The sequence below is a fragment of the Lissotriton vulgaris genome, chromosome 6 (genome assembly GCF_964263255.1).
Source record: "Lissotriton vulgaris chromosome 6, aLisVul1.2, whole genome shotgun sequence".
Classification (NCBI taxonomy): Eukaryota; Metazoa; Chordata; class Amphibia; order Caudata; family Salamandridae; genus Lissotriton; species Lissotriton vulgaris.
The window spans coordinates 483,544,893-483,567,768 of record NC_141694.1 but is presented as its reverse complement, the minus strand read 5'-3'; the positions used below and the strand labels follow the sequence as shown (position 1 = coordinate 483,567,768).

Here is a 22,876-nt window from a genome sequence, read left to right as displayed (position 1 = left end):
AGGCTCCGCTGCAAAGCCCTCATATGCCTACAGGCATGTGTCACTAAAAGGATGCAAGAGGCCATGAGGCCCAACAGCCTTAGAGTCAGTCTCACTTGAAATCCAGGATTGAGGCTGAAACAGGCATCATAGCCTGAATATCCTGGACTTGCCATTTGGGAGGATAGGCCTTAAACTGCAGTTCTAGCGGCCTGGCGCTCGGCCCTGTGCTACACACAATGAGACAAGAAACTCAACCAACACACACTTCGGTGGCACGGCACATGGCTACTTGAAGTATTTGCTCTCCGAGGGTTTCAGCAATGGGACTGGATTGGGATTACACTCCTTGGGGATGTCTGGGTTGGTGATCACATCCGGGCCTTCCCCGACCTGCAACAGCGCCACTCCATTAACCCTACACAATTTTTTACAAATATCTGCAACTCCACTACGCCCTCCATACACATGTTTCACCAGATACCTCGCTACCCGAATTTAACCCGCTCGAGGCGCAGATCATGACGGGCGACCTGGGAAAAGGGGGAGTGTCGCAGGTCTATCGTTCCCTAGTGAACAACGGCCCTGCCACTTTAGATGTGCTGGGAGCTCGCAGGGAGGGATGGCTGGTTCCCCTGGAGGAAGCAGACTGGCGAGACGCCCTAATGGCTCCCAAAGCTCTAACAAATTCCTCTAAACTACGCCTTATTCAACTTTATTACCTTCACACAGTGTACCTAACCCTGGTGCGTCTACATAAGGTGGATCTATGCCCCTCATCAGACTGTACCCGCTGTGGCCACGCCCCGGACGATTTTTACCACATGATCTGGCAGTGTCCTGGTCTCACCTCCTTCTGGGCAGGTATAGAGTCTGTACTCACACACATTTTGGGCTGGCAGGTCCCCCATGATCCCCTAAGCCTCCTCCTAGGAGTATTTGATGGCTTGGACGGCTCTCGAGCTGACAAGCGTTTCCTGGGTATGGCGGTGGTAGTAGCCAAGCTAGATATCGCCGCGGCCTGGTATCAAGCCAAGCCTCCTACTGTTTGCAAATGGCGCAGAGGGGTGCATTGGTGCACGGCCCAAGAAGAGACCCTCTTTGAGGGCAGAGAGTGTACGGAAAAGTTTGAGAGGGTATGGGGCAAATGGTTAAACTGATTGTTTTAAATTTTGTGTTTGTCTTCCTTTTACATGGCTGCTCTCTTCCCTCGTATGAAACACTGTGTTCAGGGGCAGTTTTCATGGTTCACGCCTCCTGCTCAGTTCGGAAGATGGACTTTGCAGTATCATACATTTCTTGGCTGTCTTTATATGTTTTTGCTTTTTATAAATGCTAATAACATTGATTATCCCCAAAAAAACTAATAACTGCACTGTGCCCAGAATGATACAGATGAAAAGGGGCTTCTGAGAGGGAGTCAGGTATATATATGCGGCAAGGTGGCAGTGAATCCCAATGAACGCAGTAAGTTCACCTTTGTCTTAATGTGAAAGACGACTGCCTGGGGTTGTAGTGTATGCAAAAACAACAATTGATGGACAGAATGCAGAACAATGTCATACATTCACCCAGTACAGAGATCTGGGCCTAAATCCATAGTTTTTTTGCACTCCACAACACCCCAGTTCAGACATGACCACGTGCAAATCAGCCTTGACCCTGTGCCTCATGGGAACAGTCCAGCCCGAACTGCCAAGCCATGTCTTTCCTGGACCGGAATCAAGCATCCTAGGACCGGTTTCTGGCTATCAGTCGTCTTCAGCCAAGATAGCTTGACTCCAGTGGTGTGGAGAGCATGGGACTCATGTCTGAGCATACCCATCCCACTCGGGGTGACAAACGCAAAAACAACAATTGATGGACAGAATGCAAAACAATGTCATACATTCACCCCAGTACAGAGATCTGGGCCTAAATCCATCGTTTGTTTGCACTCCACACCACCCCAGTTCAGACATGGCCATATTCAAATCAGCCTTGACCCTGTGCCTCATGGGAACAGTCCGGCCCGAACTGCCAAGCCATGTCTTTCCTGGACCGGAATCAAGCATCCTAGGACCGGTTTCTGGCTATCAGGTTTGTAGTGTAGTTCCTATATTCCCAATAGGTTCTGCGCATTGAAATAATATATCCTATAGATGTGACGTAGGACTTATGTATACTAGGTCGCTATTGAATATATTAGACTTAATTGTGAGTGCCAGCTAGTTCAGAGGTCACTAGAAACTTTCTTGAGTTCACAAAAAGGGATTTAGTTTCTGTTAAGCGCATAAACTTTACAACTTTGTTTCCCCAAGATAAAACTGATCTTCAGAGTTGTGGAAACAATAGATAGATATTTTACTCAGCCATTCGTGCATGCTTCGTTTCACCAGAGGTGCAGAGGAATAGAGAGACTGGCGTTTTCAATAAAAGCATTGAACAATCTTTTTCTGAAATGAACTGCTACAATCGTAATACTGTTTGCCGAGTATAATGCGTACAGGAAAAAGAGTATTATAAAATAATACTGTAAAAGCATTGTATGGTTCCTAGACCATAGATAAATACATACATAAATAACAAAGGCTAAAAAGTACTCAACTGGTGCTTTTAAAATACGCCTACCCCGATGTACCTAACCTAAGTCTAATACGAGGGAAGAAGTAAGTGTGGTGTAGCATAAGTTTAGTGCCGAGATTGACGTGAAGGTGGACATAAACATCATCAAAGAGTCTCAGTTCTTTGAAAACTCCATGAGTTCTTGGATAAATCAATATTCAAGCAAGGGGAAGTCCCTAGCTGCTGAAGCCGAGTTTTCCAAGAAATCGTTGTGGATTTTCGGAACTAGTGGAGGTAGCCCTGCCGTATTTGGACTGCATGAGCTATGTCTAAATATGGTTATGATTTCTATGCCTATATAAGGATATGGTGATTTATACCTATATAAGGGCATGAATTGGGAAAATTACACTAGGTCCTAAAATGTTGTACAACAGGGTGAGACCACCTTCAACCGCCAATCATCAAGGTAGAGAAGACACACCATGAGATGAAAATCTCAAAAAAGCTTTGACAAAAAGTTGTGAAATATGACAGTCAAAAATTACTGAAGGTAACTCTATCCATATCTGCGTTGATAGTCGCAGAAAGAAAAAAACTGGCACCAGCGTGCTGGGGTGGGGTCTATATATGCTACCAGCACGCAAGGGTACTGCTGGAAAATGTACGAATGCAATCTGATGCCTGGGGAATATTCTAAGGTAAGGAATCTGTAGCTAGAAATCTCAATCAGATTACAAGGATTTACATTTTCTCCCACACAAAGCTACTGAATCATTTCTGTTTCACAGCATGCATCAGTGCCTTGTGGCAAGCTGTCCAGCTAGCGCATTACATAAAGGTAACTGAAGGAGGCATAGCAATAAAAATGTATTTCCCATTTTTTAACTGCACTCATCCCATCTTTCCCCTCTGGTAAAGAATAGAGATGTCTGTGTTGCAATCAGATCACTGACAAGGGATGATGTGTACCTCCTGTTGGAACATAAGCAGTTTCAATTTAACGGTGAAGTGTGTTACTTTAGAACATTCCATGCACACTGCCACCCTAGAGTTAACTGATGTTAAAAGTTAAACTACATATTTCTCAAACATAATAAAAGAATAGTAACAATCTTAATCATAAGTGAGCCATTAATAAAACTGAGGGGCACAAAAAGTTTAATTCACGTGCATAGACTGCAAGATCAAAGAAACAGGATTTATGGACTTCTCCAAAAATAAATTCAGCTGATTTAGTCAGAAAAAAATTTCATTTGGGAAAACCTTTACATACAAGTAGGTTTCTGCAAGAAGAAAAGGGGAGTGGCTACGGGAATCCGCTAATCACCCACAAAGTTAACTGTGCAGCTATGCAGAAAGGTTTTGCGTGGCGTTTCAAACTCTAGCATAATAATGAAAACTACACATACCTGTCTAACAAGGATCTTAGGTAAGAGATTTCCTCAAAGGGAAAACAAAATGGAAAAAATGGTTAACAAAAAGAACAAAATGTGCAGTAAATCTATTCTTGAAGTTAGTTGTATAAGGAAGGTAAGGAGATGCCTGGAAGTATATCCTGGTATCTAGTTGGTATAATTATGTAATTTATTTCACAGTTCCAAAAAATGAGGGAATCTAGGACAAACAGATACAGGGTTTTAGTATTTTGTTGCGAATAACTTGTTATTGTTGTTGAATGTGTCCATATGGATGCCAGTCTTAAAAAATAATACCAGAACAGATCGCAAGCCATATGTACCATACATCAACAGTGATATCTCATAGTCCAACATATCAGAGGGTCGGGAGGGTGGCCTCTTCATGTGGCGGGTCCAGGTCCAGCCCTCGGTAGTCCGCCCACCTTTTCCAGATTTTGTAGTGCTTTCTAGGACATCACCTGGCTACAAACACAGGCTGTTCCAGACCCATACAATAGTCCATTCCGTTCCTCCAGGCGGCAAGTGATGGGGCCCGGGGTGCCTTCCACTCTCTAACGATATCACGCTTCGCCAGCGTAAGACCCAGTAACAATAAGTGGTGCTTGTAGCGGTTGCCCCCAACCCCAGCCATGACATGCAGTAGAGCTAACTTAGGGTCCCTCTGAACCTCCCAGGCCAGAACCTCCACCAGGCAACGATGTACCCAATACCAGAACCTTCGCAACGCTGAACATTCCCAGACCGTGTGCAGCAGGGTACCCACCTCCGAACCACAGCGGAGACACTCGGGAGACGCAACCATATGCGCCCTCCACAAACGCTGCCGGGTATAGTATGTGCGGTGTAAGTAGCGGAACTGAATCAGGCGCAGGCGAGTGGAGATCGCCGCCCCCCTGGGACTCTCTAGGGCCTTAACCCAGTCTTCCTCATCTAATTCACCAATGTCCTGTTCCCAAGCACTCCTAAGGCCAAGTAGGTCCGATGAGCAGTGGTGCACCAGCGTCTGGTATATGCGCGACAATTTCTTGTCCGGCAATTCTCCCATAAATATTTTGGTTTCCAGAGGGCTAAACTCAGGGAGCTGTTCTAGGCCCACCAGGTAGGGCGTTAATGCGTGACGAAACTGGAGGTATCGGAAGAACTGGGTGCGGGGCATCCCGAATTCCTCCTGTAAGTTCGCAAATGATTTGAGATCGCACCCTGACATAACATCACCAAGGGTAGAAATACCTATTGCATCCCATCCCTGAAAGCCCATCAGCGCATTCAACTGGGGCAGCCGACCATTGCGCCAGAGTGGGGTCTCCTGGGTAAGCACATTCCACCACCCCATTCTACGCAGTGCTTGACTCCACACGTGAAAGATCACTTGCTTGGCCGCGGGAAGAGATTTCCGAAGTGGCGCAGAGTACAGCAGTGTGTGTAAAGATGCAGAGCCCATCAATGTCCTCTCCACAGCGTAGGCCGGGTCACCCCTGTCCCCATACCACCAGTCATTCAGCTCCAAGTGGTGTGCCGCCTGGTAGTATGAGAGTACATCCGACGTGGCCAATCCCCCGGTGTATGTAGATAAGAAGCATGTCCTCAGGGCCACGCGCTCAATGCCCCCTTCCCACAGAAACCCACTCAGTGCAGAATTCAGCTGTCGGAACCAGCGGGGTGAGATCACGTGCGGGTGGTTTTGCAGTTGGTACACTAGGCGTGGTAGCGCGAGCATCTTAAAAATGGCAGATCTGCCCAGTATAGACAGCGGCAACCTGGTCCATATCTTTAAGTCTTCACCTGTGCGATCCCAAACCGGGGTAAGGTTGCGATCGCGGGATACCGCTGCGTCTTTAGATAGGTAGACTCCTAGATATTTCACCCCATCCGTCGCCAGCTGGAGGCCCGACGCCCAGTCACCCACGTCTCACCCGCCGCCCAACATCCAGAGCGTGGACTTGCCTGGGTTCATGTATAGGCCAGAGGTTTCGCCAAAAATGTGTAATATGCGCAAAAGTCACGGCCCAGAGCGGGCCAAGTCAGTAAGAAAGAACAACACATCATCTGCGTATAGCGCAATTCTATCCGTGTGATCTGTAGACCACTGAAACCCTTCAAGTTGAGCGTCAATGCGCACCCATGCCGCGAGAGGCTCCATAGCGAGCGCAAATGGATACGGGGAGAGGGGACAGCCCTGCTGCGTCCCCCGCTGAACCGGAAACGATCGGGAGACCGCCCCTCCAACGCGCACTGATGCCGTAAGGTCGGTGTATAGTAGTTCGCCACACTTCAGAAATCTCGGACCAAGATTAAGGCGCTGCAACAGGGCAAATAGATAAGTCCAGCTCATGGAGTCAAAGGCCCTGTCCATGTCCGCTAGGAACAGCGCCGCCGGCTCCGCAAGGCACCTCCAGGCAGATATCTCGCCCTGGGCCCGTCTAATGTTGTGCCGAGTAGCCCTCCGCGGCATGAAACCCGCCTGATCTGGATGGACCAGGTCCGTAATATATGGTTTGAGCCTAGTGGCTAGACTCTGGCTTCTGAGGCTCTACCGGGCGATTCCACTGGAGGATGAATCCGATTCCCTGTCTCTGGCCGCGTTGACCCGAACCTTCACGGTTTCATCCGTCCAGTGGAAGACCTCCTCCGGAGTGTCGAAGAACAAGGTGCGGGACTTGTATATCACCCGCAGCCGCGCCGGGTAGAGCAGCGCGTACCGGAGACTGAGGCCACGGAGGCGGGCCTTGGCCACAAGAAACGACTGGCGCTGCTGCTGCACTAACCTCGTGTAGTCTGGAAAGATTAGGATATTCGCGTTGTCGTGCGTGAGCGTGCCCTTGAGACTCCCTTGCCGCAGGATGGTATCTCTATCCGAGTAGTTCAAAAACTTGGTTATGATCGGCCTTGGACACGCACCCACTGGGGGTTTCTGCATGAGCGCCCGATGGGCCCTCTCTACCACAAAGCAGGGAGATAATGTGTCCGCCGGGATCCAGCCCTCCATCCATTTAGCCATGAAGCTCTCCACCTTGTCCCCCTCGCAACCCTCCGGAAAGCCAACAAAGCGGAGGTTGTTCCGTCGGGCGCGCCCTTCGGCATCCTCGACCCTCATGGCCAGACCCTTCTGTATCTTTTCCATGGCCGCAACTTTTTTCTTTAGGATGGAGACATCATCTTCAACTTCTGAGATACGAGCCTCTGCACCAGTGATGCGCTCTACTGCATTCCGTAGGTTTTGGCGGAGAAGGGTGACATCAGCCCCTACTGCACCTATTTTGACGTCCAGCATGTCCCTCGACTGCGTGATGGCCGCCAGCAGCGCCGCGTTGTCAGGCGCCGGCGCCTGGGATCCACCAGGGCCCGCCGCCTCCGTGACCTTGTCCATCGGCCCCTGCTTGCTCTGACCCCCCCACCCCGGCTCCACCTCGCGTTGTTTCACAGCGTTCTAAGCAATGGGAACTCCTTATTCAGACGCTCGCCCTATCTCACAATCCTGTGCTAGCCGTGTAGGCCACAAGCAAGGCAGGCAGTCGTCCAATGCAGATCGCCGGCCTAGGGGCCCGCACACAACGCTACAGAGTTCCTCTTTCAGTCCCGCAGGGTCTATTATCCGCAGGGCCACAAGCAGAAGCTTGGGGGCCGACAATTAACAATGTCCAGGCAGCCCCAGGGGCCCCTGCGCACACCGCCTCCACTGGTTCCGGGCGCCGCTAAATCCCCTCCACCGGGGCCCGACCGGCTCCCAAATCACTCAGCACCAGGCAGTCTCGACTCACCACTGCAGCGACGGTCCCACCAGTCGTTGCCACTCGACTCTCATGGCACAGGGCCGGGCTGGATCCCTCTGCGCACCCACGGAGATCCTTCTCCTTCGTAGCTCAGCCGGTGTGTCTGGCCCCCAGGGAGCGGGACGGGCCTGACACTTGCCGCTCCAGCGGAGAGCCCAGGCAGAAATGGCGCAGCGGCATAAAGGCGTCTCAATATGGCGGCTGCTCCCTCCGGTCACCCCAGGCCCCGGTCCTCGCCTCCTCAGGCAGGGCACCGCTGTAGCGTGCGTTAGCCCTCCAGCGAGGGGGTGTGGGGTCGAGATCCTTCCGGCCCTCCAATGGGCCCGGGCGCCGCACCCTGCTCACGGCCGCCGCCGACAGTCGCGCCCAGTCCGGGCGACACCAAAATCGAGGTCCCGGCTGGAGAGGCCTCGTCGGATCTTCCAGGCCGCACCGTGTCTCCGGGTCACAGCGTGTCTCCCAGAGCTGCCTCAAGGCTGCAGCCACCACTGATCGTCGCCCCCAACCACAGCAGCAGCACGGACTTGTTGGGCACCTTTACGAATGCCCATGGCCAGGATTTCAGCTCAGGATATGTTTAGGCTGGTCGGAGCTCGCTCTCTACTCGACTGCCATGATCGCCGGCAAAGCCACGCCCCGCCCCTAGTGTCATTTTGCTCATTAAATGTTTCTTTGTGTTTCTAACTTCTTTGGGGGATATTATTGTGTTGTTTTGTTGACTGCTTTAACTTGGCACATACTTCGCTGTGTACTACCCAATGCATGTGCTGTAAATAATCTGTCTAGCACACGACCTTGATAGCCCCACCCATGAATGTTATTACTATTTACCAACTACAAGAATGTGGACCACATTTGAATTTAGCGGGTAAAAAGAAGAGGAAATTATCTTAAAACGTGTAAAATATCACATAAACAACATCAAGAATCATATGAGGATGCTAGATATTATGATGTATTATGTATATATTTCTTCTATGTATGCTTTTACCATCATCGCTTGTACAAGAGCTTTTGTGTAATCTAGTCTATTACGTTGACATTACACACGAACACACACTATTCCAAACATTGCCATCAACTCGAATATGTATAAATAAAGTAACATCTGACCTGCTTTTTTACTCAGTTTATATAGGAAGGTCTGTCGAGGGTCGGAGTGATCTCGACATGTCAGCTGAAGTAAGGAGCCAGATTTTTTCCACTTCTGCATAAACCACAGACCTGTAAGTCCAAAGAAAGTCATCTGATGAATTGCATGCCTGAGTTTGTAATCGTTAGCAAATTCACAACTGCCAGAGTCAGGCCTTTTGGTTTTGCCAAGGTTCAGCCCCTCTGTGAAAATGCTGCGTTTGATCTCAAATTCAAAGATGAAACTCTGAGAATATTGTTATTTGCGAGCATAATAAACATTTCCAAAATTGTGGTATCTAGCAGGCATTAACTACATCCAGGAGTAGAGCAGGGTTTAAGTCGATTTTGTAGCCAAGTGCTTACTATAATCTGCTTGTGGTAGCTGGCTCTTCATGCTGGTACCCGATGTCACCATTCCTCCGCAAGTAGCATTTGCCAGCCACTACACGCAGATCATTTTATTAAAGGAAGCATGAAAATGATATCTGGCATTTCCTCTATTTTTCGCCCAAAAGTTTGTCTTCTCTGTTGGAAAAGTGTATGAATGCAAACAGGAAATGCCTCTTAAACTCGCAAGAAAATGGTGAACCAGCCTAGCAAAACAAAGTATTTAGCATAAACGGCTTCATTCTGACAGGGCCAACAATACCTTTCTTCATTTCAAGTTGACAAATTAAGTAACTTTGAATTTGGTAACTTAAAGCAAGTGCCTAGGGTCTGAGGTTGCTAACGGATAGGTTAGCGGTGAATAATCTTATGAAACGCACCTTTTAAAACTCAATGAAAGCATCGAGCAAAGTTTAAATGGAACTAACCAAAAAAAGTAGAGAAATACTACATGCGGATGTGACTAGAACGACAAATGGAGATGATACCTTTTAAAGATAAAGTGGTGCACCATGCAAGCAAAAATCAGACCAACTAAAAGACAGAGGAATGTATAGTAAATCCGGAGACCGTGCATAAGCGATTTCTCGAGTACAGATCCAACTTTTGGCCCCTCAACTGCAGTCTGCGTATTTATGCTAAGATATTTATTCCCTGCTAAGTACACCCATCAATTACGACCCAAAAGTAACAGGTACAGTGGTGAGGTTTACTTTTTTCATGTTCTATTGCAGAGGAAAACAAATGTCACCACCACGTTAACATTATAGAGCAGGCCGTTTGCTTCAACTTTACCAAAGAGAAGAGTAATCAACATACTGCATTTGGAATCAAGTTTGTGCAGAACAAGTCAATATATATTTCTGCCAAGCTGTATCTGAAGTAGTTGTTACGTACGAAAGCGGTTTGAAGGTAATATCTATACCCTGCTTAGGGATAGGCTTGCGTGTACTAGCACATCACAACTACCTCCTCTGCTTCCTTTTAACAACTAGATGCATACCGGCAGTTGGAGTTTTAGCTCAAATCATGGAATCCACTGGATTAAGACACCAATAACGAGCAACAGGAAAGGCTTGAACTATATACCGATGTCATAATGATATGGGAATGGGGATCATTTAATAATGCTAACACGACAAAAACAAATGCATCCTAACACCCGTGTTCGCAGGTTAACAGGTCAGCCGTGGCTGCTTATAAATGAGTAATGCAAGTTCCTTAATTAAGTTTATTCCAGCGGTAACAAACAACTCCAGCTGCTTCAGAGCCCGTTAAGCACCACCTCTCCTCCCAACCTTCAGAACACTATGGCATTACATTACAATACTCAGGGGAGATATGGAATTTGAAGGCACGAGAGCACATACAGTCCAACATATCTTTAGCAAACAAGAACAACAGTGCAATAAGGAAAGAACAGTATCTCATTACATTACCATATACATAAAACATAAGTGAAAGTAAAGAGCAGTGTAAACTAAAAAGCTCAGAACCCAAATGCTTACACTTATTCTAAAATAAAATCATCAAACTTCACGGAGGCACCAACTGTCTTCCAGTCTAGTGCATGGACCCATATCGTGGGAACTTTCACCACTGCTCCCTTCAACATTCCTCGTATTATCCATTAACCACCCCTTGGGGTTGCCAGTACCGGGACCTCCCCTATTTTGACATTTAACTAGTTTACTTAAACAAAAAATCTTTTCAACACTAAGCTTTGCTGGGTTATTGTACTGTCTAATTACTTCAAATGTTCTGACAAATTTACTCAGACCCTTCCTCTTACTTCGTTTTCATTTTACCCAATCACCAACTGACAACTTCACTTCTTGCACAGCCTGTATCTGATCATAGTATTTGTATATTGTTCCCTGTCTCTGTTTATGTTATTCTTAACATTTTGTAAAGAAACAAATCATTCCCTCTTAATACACGCCCATGCTTGAATGTCTTTAGTGAATGGTTCCTACTCATGAGTATTTTAAAAAGGGTATAACCTGTCACAGTTGGTGAAGTGGGGTAGGCCCATGTAATTTGCTGGCCTCCAACTTCCAATTATTACAACTTTTGATGGTCATCTGGATGTGCCTCATTAATACCACATTAAAGCGCTCAACAGCACAATTGTGTAAGGATGGTGTAAGGAAGTATGTTGCCAAACAATATTATTTCTGGACAAAAAGCTCTGTAGAGGACCTCAAAGACAAAGTGCGAACCATTATCACTGAAAAGTGACCTGGACGTGCCATTAAGCTGGGATGTTTAGTCGAGAGACTTAATAACCACCATAGCTTCAGCACTTTCAAGGATGCACAATTGTGGCCATTTTGAAAATACATCAAATAAAACTATAAATAATAGTGCTGCACCAACTTGACCACCAAAATCAGACCTACAATGTCCAGGACTAACGCTTCCCATGGACCTCCAGGACATTCAAGGGGAGATAAGGGTGGTCTAAAAGTGTTAAGGGTCTTGTTTGCCTCTGAAAATTCTACACTGACAACTCTCTGTGTCTCAATATCTATTCATGGCCACCAATATTGTGATTTGACTCTTCTTTTGTTTTCGATTATGCACAAATAGCCTTCATGATTGAGACCTAGGATTCCCTTCTTCAGTACTAGGAGCAGCAGTAATCTATTCACTCTCATTAGGAAGTCATTATCTTCCAAAACAGGTTATCCTTTACTTCCCAAAAATGTTTCACATCTCCGCCAAGTTCTTTTTCCCATTTGCTTGAAACATATTTCCGACTTCATAAGGTACCAGATCAGCTTCTTAATTCTCTTCCAACTGTTCATTCAAGATATCATTGCCCACAACAGCTACACTATGTTAAACTCACGTTACATCCAAAGTCCATATCAAGCAAAGCTCTGCTTAAATAAATCTTCAACCTTTTTTGGTGCGTAGGTAAGTTAAGTACCATAATTGTAGTCCAATGATCTCAAGGATATTCTAGCTAACCTTGGAGTAGATCTTTCCATACCAGTAGTAGTTATAATCTAGATAAGAGGTTTATAATCTGAAAGCATTAAAGATTTAACCCCCCCCCCCAAATATACTCCCTGAACTTGTCCCCACCCCATACACAAGCAAACTTCCCTCTCTCGATGGTAGAGAACCATCCGTTTGCGGGAGAGAGAGGTTTATGTTGCACATGCAATAAGAGATTCATTTGAATTCTCGTTCATTAGTGATAGTACCGCTCCCAATTCTTTACCATTTGCTTCGGTGGTAATAATGGCTCTAGCTTAAGGATTTACACCTTGCAACGTAATGGCATTACTGTCATTATTAACGCGGTTAAAACATTTCTGGTGCACATCCAGCTATTCAAACATCAGACTTTAAAAAAAAAAAATTGTTGCCGAACACTTGATAGCAAAATTCTCCACAAATTTTGCCTAAAGTTCAGCAAGACCCAAGAAGGACAGGACATTGTCTCTATTATTGGGAGATGGGTCATTCCCGATTGACACAATTTACTCCTTCTTGGGTAAAATTAAGAATTTCCTAGTATACATGAAGGAAAGGTTCAATTTTATTAAGGACATGGAGGCCTGGATTATGCTCTGCTTGCTTTCATTTATTTAATCCAGCAGACATAAAAAATCAACAATAAAAACTAATTTTCACTACATACAATGGGGAAAAACTACAACAGTTCATCCAATCAGCAGTGAGATTCTCCCATATAGGTGAGTATCCCTTCAACATCCTCCTCTTTCTTGAGTGGGACAGGAGTGCTTCCCTTTTTTTGATTTATTATCCTGTCGTATCATTGGATCCTGAAATAAGCCACATAGAAGGACCATGAACCTGTACTTCAAACTCAAACTGATAGCCTTAACAACCAATAAGAGAACATTTGATACATATAGTAAAATCTTATTCCTAGAAACAGTAACCTTATAAACCAGAACTTTAAAAATGACATAGCGAAATCTCCTCCGTAGGACCAGAATAAAAAAGATCAAATACTTGTGAACGTACGATAGTCAAAGGAAACAATCGGTATTCCATTGGGTTGGGAATAGTTCTCAGGAACCCAGGGCAGGAATAATCCTCGCCTCTGCGTCCTTAATAGAATTTAAACTTTCCTTCAAGTTTACTAGGACTTTTTTCATTCTATGGCAGGATCGGAGGCGAGGATTATGCTTGTTCAAAGCTTATCAACCACCAAATAGGCAAAATCCAGGAACGGTTTAAAGTAAAATCATTCAACATGGAGTCAAAAGACCAATCGGCTGCATGACTGAAATCCTCCAGGCGAGCCACTAGGGAAAAGGGTTTTGAGGCCATTGCAACTCTGACAGACTGCGTGCCAAATTGCGAGACATCAATGCTCGCTTCTTGCATGACCCAGCAGACCAACTGAGCAATAGTGGGAGGAGTGGCCGCTTTGACAGGATTCATGAGGAAGATTAGCAATTGGCATTCTCTTGGCGGGATGAGTTCCCTAATCACGTTCTCATAAGCATCGCACAACACAAAAGTTCGGGGCCCTATCGAAAGCTGGGTAGGACACTACATTTGAATCTGACTTAGTGCATCGTGAAATATGAAAGGTTACTCCTTGTGGAGTAAAAATCCGACCTGTGATGTCCAGGATTCGGAAGTCCTACAGCATGACGCGGTACAAAAGGGGGTGGTGATGGACGGAGCATCTGAATCAACCAAACACTCACACCCAGTCAAAAGATCTGGGTTTAATCCATCACCGTTCTTTAGCCCACTCTGCCACCCCAGTTCAGACATAGCTATATGCAAATCAGTCTGACCCTGTGCCTCATGGGAACAGTCCAGCCCGAACTGCCAAGCCATGTCTTCCCTGGACCGGAAACAAGCTTCCGAGGACCGGTTTCTGGCATTCCAGCCGTCTTCAGCCCGGCTTGCTTGAATCCAGTGGCAAAGAGAGCAAGGGACTCACGTCTGAGCATACCCTGCCACACACAGAAAGCCATTTTTTGGCTATCTGCCTTTACTTGGCTTTCAATACTGGCAAGTCTCTCCTCCAGCGGGCGTAATATAACACTCAATTGTGCAGTAAATTTCGTACATAAGCGGACTTCCCATGTCGATAGTTCTTCCCTGGGGAGACCTGTACCTAGCACAGTGTTAGATGGGTCAAGTAAATCAGGTGCAGCATCTGAACTCTGGGTCTCAGCATCCTTTGGGCTTAATGGGATTACGTTATTGCTACAGTTTTTGGCTGATCTAGCTCCGGACCTTTTATTCCGTGGGCTGCTGCTTCTTGGGAATTGCACCCTTACGGTTACCATGGAACTGAGGGGTAATCGGTCTCATCTGGGTTTTTTCCATGAAGGATATGTCTAGTCGTGGTGATTGATCCTGTTCGATTGTTTGGGTGCAGAGGGGAGTGTGGGCCAGATCCTGTCTAAGTGAGTGAATTTGGGCAGTAGTTTGGGCATTGTCCATGGGTGCAGTGACCATATTTGGATCCCTGGGAACCTCTGGTTTTTGAGAATTCGCAAAGTGGCCCATTGAGGATCTTTTGGCCATAGCAAGATCCTACAACACCCTGCGTTCTAATTGCTTTATACCCTGGTCAATCGCTAAATTAGTTCTAATTATAAAATCATCCAGTGCACCACTAAGTTTGTTGTTATGTCCTTTGCTCCTAGACTCCTGTGCAGCCATGCTGCAATTGTTCACTTTAATTTGAACGGGAGTTCTTTCACACCACAGAGTGTACTTACAGGTAGCTGCTGGGATGGTTCCAGGGAAATGCCAAGAGGGCTGGTCAGGTCTCCACCGGGCTACAAAGGGCCAGCCCTTGGCCCGGCGCGCACCCGCGCGCGTCCCGCGGCGAGTAGTGCTGTCCCAGTTATGTAGGGGAATGGCGGTGGAGGCGGTAAGAGGACGAAGCGTTGCCGCGTGGGCTGCCGGTCCTCGCAGTCCCGCTGGTGGGTAAATGCCCCTCAAACAAAGTCTCTCTACCCCTGGCCTCCGAACGGCAAGTGCCTCCAATCAGAAGAGCCAGGGGGCCTCAAAACCAGCTTTGCCACTACTTCGATTTGGGAGGGCCAAAGCAGACCCAGGACAATGAAATTTCACTCCCCAGTTTGCCTCAAGCAGAACCTGCCTCCCAGTTACCACGCGACTCCAGTGCGAAGACAGGAAAAAGGAAAGTTTATTTTTCTCACCTGGGGGACTTGCAGCTAGCACACATCGTCTCGCAATATCACTTCTTTGACAGGAAAATCACCACCAGACGGTAATTCCTACCACGTTTAAGCGTGCCGGCTCTGCAGCATTATCTGGCACTCCTCAATCGGTTCAGCATACTCCCGTACTCCTGTTCCAGCGAACCGCCACCCCAGCTGCTCCAGTTCAGGTGAGCCCAGCGGGGGATGGAATGGACTTTAACTCGAGGGAAGAGCTCCGCGTTCTTCTTTGCAGAATGTTTTTCTCCCCTCACGGGAAGCCCCGCGCCAAGATAGTCCGCAGGGGGTGGGGGTGGGGGGGGAATGTTCCGACGGCCTTGACCTCGCGGGAGAGCCACAAAAGGAACCCGGGCGTCCACCGCACACAGAGTGGCTCCCAGCGACACTCAAACACAGTGGCAGTTAAGGGCCGAAGGTGAGGGAGGCAGCCACGTTCGACCGCTGCAGCTTTCCCAAAAAGGTGTTTTTATTTTGGTACTGTGTTAAGAACACAAAGACACGATGAAGGTTCTTAACTTCTTTATTAATTGACCAACACGCATGCTCCTTAACGTGGAGCGCAGCTGCAGTCAGCTCGGCGATCAGCTGGCAACTGTCAGTTCTGACAGTTATCAGCTGGTGACCTCACTGCTGGTACGGTGTCCTCACAGGGACACTAACGCGCATGCAGGGTAAGGTGTCCCAAGAGGGACACACGTATAATGAACACAACACATCCCCCCTCCTTGGGGAGAACCGGAACCACAAGAACAGGAAGGAAGCATAGGGCTCCGCTACCCTCCTGTAAAGTCCTTAAGTTTTGCTGGCGGTCCCAACAGTCTACCAGCCCTGCTTCTGTCCATAGGTTGCGCCAGGTCACAGACCGGGATGGCAGGTAGCCTGCGCCTCGCGCCTGCAGGTCTGGATGAAGAGGCCAAACAGTCCTTTGGTCGGGTACCTTTGTGCTCACCATCATCACTTCTCCGCCCCAGGGTTGCAGGAAGTTCAATGTCAGATTCAGTGTCAGAAACGTATTGTCTTGCCGTCCTACCCTTCCACGTTCCGGATTTCTCTGGAGTATTATTAAACAGTGTGTTGCCCACTGTATTGTTTGCGGGATGTTTGCGAGTTGTCAATGCCGAGAAACGCCAGGCTTTACCATCACTCCGGCGTGCAGAATTGCAGTACTCCTTGCGAACGGGAAGAGGCTTGGTGTATCTCTCTTGATCCATGCCGACATGTCTGCTTCTTCTTACCTTCGCCGCATCTCCTGCCTGGGTTTCCACTACTCTGCACCCGGGTTCCTTATCGTCATGACTCTTGCTCCTAGATCGTGCTTGAGCTAGTCTTTCTTTCACCATCTCTGAATACCAGTGTACCCTGCGGGCACCCTCAACCCAACCCACATTGTCCTTAGCAAGTGGAGTCCGTCCGCGCATGAGTTCAAATGGGCTGGTGCCAGTGGACTTGCACGGCGTTATCCTGTAAGCCCACACTGTTTTAAATATTTCCCTCTTCCAGTCCTGTTGGTCTGACGTGGTTATCAGAATGTTACCTTCAAGTACCCTGTTAAATTTCTCTACGGCTCCGTTGGCCGTCGGGTTGTATATAGACGTTGTTATGTGTTCGATGTGGCGCTTCTTCATGTATCCCTTGAAAATGTCTGAGGTGAATTGTACCCTGTTACCACTTACTAACTTTTTTGGTAATCCCTCACACGTAAATGTATCTTCCAAGAATTGGACCAGGTGCAGAGAATCAGCTTTTTTATTGACCCTTTCTTCTGGCCATTTCGTGTAGTGGTCAACTATAACCATTATATATTGTAATTCATTTCCATCAGATACCGGTCCAATCACGTCGATGCAAATCATCTCCCAAGGCATGGATGGTATTCCTATGTCTTTGTTCTTCATTTGTTCCTCCAACCATTCATTCCTTGCTGTCTTGCTGGAAGACTCTCTTACATTAGACATGCGTGACTCAACCATTCCATTTGTCTTAGTGTCATTGTCGGTGCTGAAAGGCATTCTACTTTGAGATTTTACGTTGTCGTCTGCGTCTGCCATACTGGCACTGGTTCACGGCTGTTGGGATCCAGCTTGATTCCAAGACTTCCTTGGTCCATCCATCCAAGTACAGATGGTCCTACCTTCGATTCATAGAGTTTACATTGGGCCTCTCTACTCTTGAACACGAACCTGAGAGTCCTGTACCCTATTATTTCAATAGGTTTTTCCTCAAATGATTTGATAATTATGTCCGGTTTATTTAGTCTATCACCGATCACCTCCTTGAACTTGGCTTTCCACACCTTTTCATTCACAATGGTGTACGGTGAGCCTGAATCCGCAGCTATGTTTACTTCCACCCCACCAATCATCATGGTACACATTGGTTTTCTGGTCTTTGCTCCTTTTCTTGTTTCCATTTCTTCTTCTTGTTCATCGTCTATGTTGAGGATGTACATGTTGATGTCTTCATTCGTGTCATCATCCAACTCATCTTCTTCGTCGACCACAGCTTTTGCATGTTGGGGTTTCTTCCTATTACATGCCTTGTTGAAATGACCAATTAGGCCACAGAATGTGCACCTTGCTTCACGGGCGGGACATCTAAAATCATAAGCCATATGTGCAGTGCTCAGGCATCGGTAACAATATCCCTTACCCCGTTTCTCTTGTCTTCTTTTTGGTTGTATATTGTCTTCCTTTCTTGCCGTTTGCTTGCTGACTTTCCAACTTTTTTGATCGGAAACCTTGCTGACCTGGCCAAATTCTGTCTTTATTTCTTCGTCTTTTACCACCGCTTTGGCACGTCGTCCAGTAAGTTCCGCTTTCCTCGCTATATCAAATATGTTCTGCAGTGGGTACTCCCCATTAGCCCAAAGATTGTCTTGAATGTTCTCGTTTGAGCCCTGCATCACTATTTGATCCCTTATTAGTTCATCATGTAGTCCTCCAAAACGACAGTTAATCGCTAGATCCTTAAGGGCAGATACGTAGTCATCTATTATCTCCTCCTTTCCATGTCTCCTATGGAAAAATTTGTATCTGTCAACCCCCACACAAACTGTAGGCTTATAGTATGCGTTCAGGTCTTCAATTGCGTTGGTGAACACGTCACCATCTTCTCCGCCCCTAGTTTTTTTGTTTATGGAGTTATACACTTTTATTCCTCCTGCACCTAAGTTATGCATCAACATCTTGTACTTTTTTTCGGGCTTCAACTCTGCATCTTCTTCAATTGTTGAAATGTAGTTGAGGAAATAGTCCCTCCACTCTTCCCATTTTAAGACTGGTACACAACCTGCACGCAGAAATGCCTCAGGAGGTGAGAGGTTCCATATACATCCTGTAGCCAAGTCACTCATTCTGTGGGTTTGGTCTAATGACTCCTATAAGTTTTGATTTCCAATGTATTACCACTGCTTTACCTGTAAGACCTTTCTATTGCTGTTGAAAGGTTTATCTGCTAAAGTCCCATGTGCGTTTTCTAATTGCTTAAGTTATAGTCACTGAAATTTGCTGCAAGTATTTATATATTTATTTTTCTTCTATTTTTCTTTAAATAGATTTTACAGTTTTTCCGTTGGTCTTAGTGTTGTGCAGAAGAATAGGTACACCTTTTTTTTTTAGAGATGAGCGTAGTGCGCTTATATTTGTAATGTTTGAATAAATACAGCTTTTCTATTTAATGCGCTGCTGCACCAATGTCACCTTCCTTATTCTGTAGTGGTTTGGTTGCACAGAAATCTAATAAGCATTTCAAATTGCTAATTCAAAGTCACTCTACGTTGCTGAAAAGTTCAAAGTAAATAGATTATTTCGAAATTACCGTTTTTCTCCCGGTTCTTGTTGTTGCTTGGGTGCACAGCTACTTCTTAGGTCATTGAAGAGATCTGCTCGATCGCGTCGTGTTTGCACTCTGTGTTACTTCCTGGTAAAAGTTTTGGTGCACTAGGACGCTGAGTTCAATGTGTTTTTTTTTACACCTAAAATGGCCGCCACGTCAATTTCTTACGACGCGATGACGTAGCTATCGGCTCCGATTCTCCTCAGCTGTTGATGACAGTTCACAGCTGTGGCCGTTGGTTTTGTCCGTTGGCTCGGCTGCTGTGCTTCTACACCACAGGCGCTCAAGCATATTATCCACAAAATGCCTGATTTTACAGCTTTTCATCCGTGTTATCCGCTAATAGTTGCCAATGAATCCTCTCCTCAGTACCTTCGTTTCCACACACTTCGTGTTGACACGATGACGTGGTTGCCGGCTCTGATTACTTCAGCTGCTCCTTGACAGTTCACTGCAAACTGCCGTTTATCTTGTCTGTTTGCTTGGCAGTTGAAGGCTACTTCTCTCACATTAGTTTTCTTCCACAATATGGGGATTAATTCTGCCTTCTTTTCATTTTCTTCGCTGAAAACTGCTTAAATTCCATTCACTGTGCCTTTGCTTACACACATCAACCGACGCGTCAATTCACTCACAGTTCATTTGCTCTTAACTCCTCCGTTTTCCGATTATCAGCTTGTCGCTCTTCTATATAGACGCTTTCATTTCTTAATTTATTATTTTTCTCTTTATCCTTTTTGCCAGCGAAGTTTTTCTCGGGTGACTGCTTCTACTTTTCTTTTCTTTGTGGGTTCTTGCGTGTTGGACTCTCGTCGCCAGTTTTGTTAAGAACACAAAGACACAATGTAGGTTCTTAACTTCTTTATTAATTGACCAACACGCATGCTCCTTAACGTGGAGCGCAGCTGCAGTCAGCTGGGCGATCAGCTGGTAACTGTCAGTTCTGACAGTTATCAGCTGGCGACCTCACTGCTGGTACGGTGTCCTCACAGGGACACTAACGCGCACGCAGGGTAAGGTGTCCCAAGAGGGACACACGTATAATGAACACAACATACTGCTGTCTGGGGAGGTATGCCAATAAAGTTGCTCTCTGGTGGCGGTGTAGTATTTTAGAGGCTAGATAGTATTCACTCTTGGACTAGAATGTATCCCCTGCGGACACTTCTCGTTGAATTTGCGCCCTTTAGGGCAGCCGGCTTCATCGCGTTCACATCGTCCCGAGTCCCATTAATTGCTGCAAAAGGATCGCTGAAGTGCGTTCCCTTGGAAGCGCCAAGGCGGCGAGGTGCTGTGATTACCACAAAGCTTGGAAGTAATCACCGTAACGTTTATCAAACAATTCTCAAGAGAAACGAGTAACTGGTACTTAACTGCTGGCAAGCAGGAAAGAAAGAGAAGGATGTTCAAGGGATACCCGCTTATATGGGAGGCTCTCACTGCTCACTGGATAAACTGTTGTAGTTCTTTCCCCTTTGCATTCAGAGAAAGTTCGTTTTCTTGTTGATTGTTAAAGTTGGCTGGATTAAATAAACAAAAGAAAGTAGAGCATAATCGTTGCTTCCGGTCCTGCAATAGAATCCTATTTTCGTAAACTCGTGTCCCAAATAGGTAACTGATTTAAGGATCGTAAAATAACTCGTCACAGCTAAAAGCGTCCCCAAAGAGTTCACATGAATGAGTGTGGGCACCGCTGGAATCAGCAATAACACACAGCAAGTTCCTTTAAATTCATTCCAGCTTTAATAACTGCAGATGCTACAGAGTCTGTTAAGTACACACCTCTACTCAGCTCCCAGCCTTTATAATGCCATGTAATCACACTCAAATTCTAAAGGGAGGGACGGAACGTGATGAAATAAGTGTTCATCCAATCCACACTAACCGCAAAGAAATTCAAAGCAAAATATTTAGCTTCCCACAGAGGTGCACATAATGAGAGGGACCAACCATACCACTCATACCCCGTACACACCATGTTAATGTTAAAATATTTATATAGCGCAACGTACACCGGATTGGTTTCTTGGCGCTTCTGGGATGGGGCTCTGTGGGATGGAGGCTCAGGAGGAGTAGGCTTGCTGGAATAGCCATGTTTTAAGCAGCTTTCTGAAATGGAGATGCGAAGCAGTAGAACGGATTGAGAGAGGGAGGGAATTCCATATTTGAGGGGAAAGCGTGGAGAAGCGGGTGCCACCATATTTTAGGCGCTTAAATCTGGGAGTGATAAGTAGGTGTTGTCCAGCGGAACGAAGGGTACGAGAGGGAGTGTATTTTTTGATCCGATTTGAGAGGAACCTAGGGCCTTTGTCTGATAGGGCTCTATGTGTAATACAGCAGATCTTGAAAGTGCTTCGCTGTTCCACGGGAAGCCAATGCAATTTTTTTAACAAAGGTTTTGTATGGTGGCGGGCCGGGAGTTGGAAGATCAGTCTGGCCGCCTGATTCTGTATCAATTGTAGCCTGTGTATCTGGTAAGCTGGAATGCCAACATACAGTGCGTTGGCATAATCCAGCCGAGAGACAATGAGTGCAAGGACGACCAGAGTGAGGGCTTCTATGGACAAAAATCTTTTTATTTTTTTTATTTTCCGTAACATAAGAAAGCAGGCTGATACCACAGAACTAATCTGTGGGGTCATTGAAAGATCACTGCTGATTTGTACGCCTAGGCTTTTTGCGGAAAGAACTGGGGTGAGCGGGGGGCCCAGAGCGGGAGGCCATACCTTTGAAAGGCTGTAGACAGCACTGCAAGCATTGTGAACCTGCCGTTACTCCACACTTCTTTTTGCAAATGAATGCTATATACACTTCACCTTTCCCAGGGCCCCTTAAAACCTGTTCCCTATTTAGGGCAGCTTTGGTACTTCTTACCGGAACACACTAATCAGACAGCACTCCTCCAGTTAAGGACATATTCTGAAAACATGCACAATTGATGGCAAAAAAGCCAAAACGTTGAAACCCGAATAAAATGGCAGACAGAATAATCGTAAGCACCTACAAAAATATGCTTTTATTTTAGCCATTTCTAAAATGTGTCGTATGTATATCACTTTTTTTAATGGTAAGTGTATATTTAGACTATTATAATATTTTTCAGCACATTTATTCGGTTCATTGCTTGTCACATTGCCTAATTGGGCAGACATTTTCCTGGGGGAGCTGATAAGTCAGAAGAACGAATAGGGGTGAAATGTGGCTCCTCGCAGAGGTTAAATCCTACCCACAAATGCTGATGACCCTGCCAGACCTGTGAGGTCTCCTCGAGGACAGGAGGAGTAGCCGGTAATAAGGCTCGGGAGAGCCAGTCTGGGGGAGGAAGGTATAAGCAAAAGGCCCTGGTGCAGAGGAAATGGGCAAGTTAATACAAAGCCTTGGTGCACTGAAGGGGGACAAGTTGCAGGCTATTACACAAGAATAGCTACCAGAGTAGCCAGTCAGTCAGTCAAAATTACTTTATTCGGTTCATATCAAAAACCATAAAAGTGTACAACATCCGAAGTCAGGACCGAGCTACGATATGGCTTTTAAAAGGTAATATTCATAAGAAATACATGTTCATGTTAAAAACATACACTAAAAACATGCACTAAAATTCATGATT

The 22,876-nt window shown here is 46.2% G+C and overlaps 1 protein-coding gene across 2 annotated transcripts in view; it reads right to left on the bottom strand.

The window, feature by feature from the left end:
* FAM135A (family with sequence similarity 135 member A) overlaps positions 1-22,876 on the bottom strand; it is a 1,101,526-nt gene that overhangs the window by 143,937 nt on the left and 934,713 nt on the right. For both annotated transcript variants that reach the window (XM_086926467.1, XM_086926468.1), the window contains one exon: positions 8,828-8,938. In XM_086926467.1, coding sequence (XP_086782593.1) covers positions 8,828-8,938 — 111 coding nt within the window. The remainder of the gene's footprint in view (positions 1-8,827; positions 8,939-22,876) is intronic.